At 42.3% G+C, this 1721-nt stretch overlaps 1 protein-coding gene across 1 annotated transcript; it reads left to right on the forward strand.

The window, feature by feature from the left end:
- The first annotated feature begins 355 nt into the window (after nucleotides 1-355).
- LOC148029416 (uncharacterized) lies at nucleotides 356-724 on the forward strand. Its single transcript, XM_087688559.1, has 2 exons — nucleotides 356-484; nucleotides 569-724. The coding sequence occupies exons 1-2, from the start codon at nucleotides 356-358 to the stop codon at nucleotides 722-724; spliced, it is 285 nt and encodes a 94-aa protein (XP_087544685.1).
- The last annotated feature ends 997 nt before the right edge of the window (nucleotides 725-1721 follow it).

Consider the following 1721-nt stretch of genomic DNA (forward strand, 5'->3'; position numbering starts at 1 on the left):
CTAGACTTGGAAGACCACAATAGCCTGTTGGGTCTTTCTTGTTCCTTGGAAAAGTACCCTGATGTTACGAGGAAACTAATACATCAGATATAAAAAGCTAGCTCTAGCATTCTAGGAGGCGGCTCAGATGCCATAGATGCAGCTAAGAAGGCGTTTCTTGCAATTGCTGCTATGGCAAGCTTTGAACAAAAGAAGGTATTGGAAATTATTGTGACTGAAGTGCAGAGCCGCTTTAATGAATTTGCACATGCTCTTTGCTTGGAGGATTATTGAACAAGGTAGTTTATGGCATTGTTCCACAAGCACACTACAACTCTGAACAATGTGTTGGTCACTGAAGCTAGGGACAGAGTCGATGGCAATAGACGATGCCTTCAACACTTTCTTCAGCAAGACTGGTGCTGGGAAACATGTGCCCAAGACTGTGTTCCTTGATCTAGAACCAACAATTATCGACAAGATTCACACAGGCACATACCGTCAGGTCTTTCAGCTTGAGCAACTCATCAGTGGAAAGGAAGATGCAGTGAACAACTTCACCTGTGGCCACTATACAATTTGAAAATAGATAGTGGACTTGTGCTTGGACCACATTAGGAAACTTGCAGACAACTGCACTGGCTTGCAAGGCTTCCTCATTTTTCATGCTGTCAGCGGTGGTATTGGTTCCGGCCTTGGCTCCTTGCTCCTAGAATATTTGTCTGTAGACTACGGCAAGAAATGAAAGCTTCCAACCAATAGCTTCCAGCCAAGCAATCCAATGCTCACAATGGTTGTAGACAATGGTCTAAGGAGGAGCTAGTCCTTGGGGATCCAAAAGCACCTCACTTTGTATTTTGGGAAGGTAGGTTGAGACCAGTGCCTGTAGGCCCAACAGACTTACCCTTCTTTGATTTGATGAGCATTCAAGGAAAGTTAAGAGCTGGTTTGGGAGATCTATGGTGTTTTCACCTCCATGGGAGCTTGGCAGGATCTTGGGAATGAAGAGAAAGAAGATTGTTCCTGAAAAGTAACCAGGACTTTCCCCTCTTGGGAATGAAGAGAAAGAAGATTGTTCCTGAAAAGTAACCAGGACTTTCCCCTCTTCTACTCCACACTGTCTTTAAAATTTACCTTCAAATTTGGCCCAAAACAACCCGTGAACTGCTAAATCTGGTATTCTAGCCTCCAAACTTGGTCCAAGACTCCATAAATACTCCAGACTTACAATCCTTGTGGTCCAAAATTCCTTGATTGCTACTCCATGTCATGTCTGTACCTGTGTACCTGTGGCTCTTAAATCTGTGTAACTAAGAAAAGATAATTGAATGGAATGTTGACCAACTGGATCAAGAAGCTATGGCTTTGATACCACTTGTCAAGAAGAGGAAAGGAGAGAGGGAAGAAGAGGAGAGAGAGAGTGTAGAAGAGAGGGAAAGACTGCAGGAAGAGAGAGAAAGAGAGTGACAAGGAGAGAGAAAGACTAGAAAAGGAGAGAGTAAGACATAAAGAGAGAGGAAGAGGCCATGAAAGCTTGGAGAGAGAGATGAAGATGAAAGGAGACTTGCATTATTATTTGATGAGTCAAAAATCAAGTCCCTAACACCTTATATACCAGCCAGTGTAGCTAGTATTTTCTCCATTATTAAATCCTCCTCTCTTACATGCATTTCAAAAATGAATTGATCTTAACTAATGGAGGGCTAAATTTTGATGGGAAAATTTTAATTCTTAAATCTCTT

Source organism: Lygodium microphyllum, chromosome 11, assembly GCF_053477565.2.
Source record: "Lygodium microphyllum isolate KBCC chromosome 11, Lygodium_microphyllum_v1.1.10, whole genome shotgun sequence".
NCBI classification, from domain to species: Eukaryota; Viridiplantae; Streptophyta; class Polypodiopsida; order Schizaeales; family Lygodiaceae; genus Lygodium; species Lygodium microphyllum.

What these genes read in the sequence shown, in the direction of transcription:
- LOC148029416 (XM_087688559.1), top strand. Translation starts at nt 356, where the DNA reads ATGGCAATAGACGATGCCTTCAACACTTTCTTCAGCAAGACTGGTGCT. An exon ending in ACACAGGCACATACCGTCAG is followed by an intron (nt 485 to 568) that starts GTCTTTCAGCTT and finishes ATTTGAAAATAG; the next exon opens with ATAGTGGACTTGTGCTTGGA.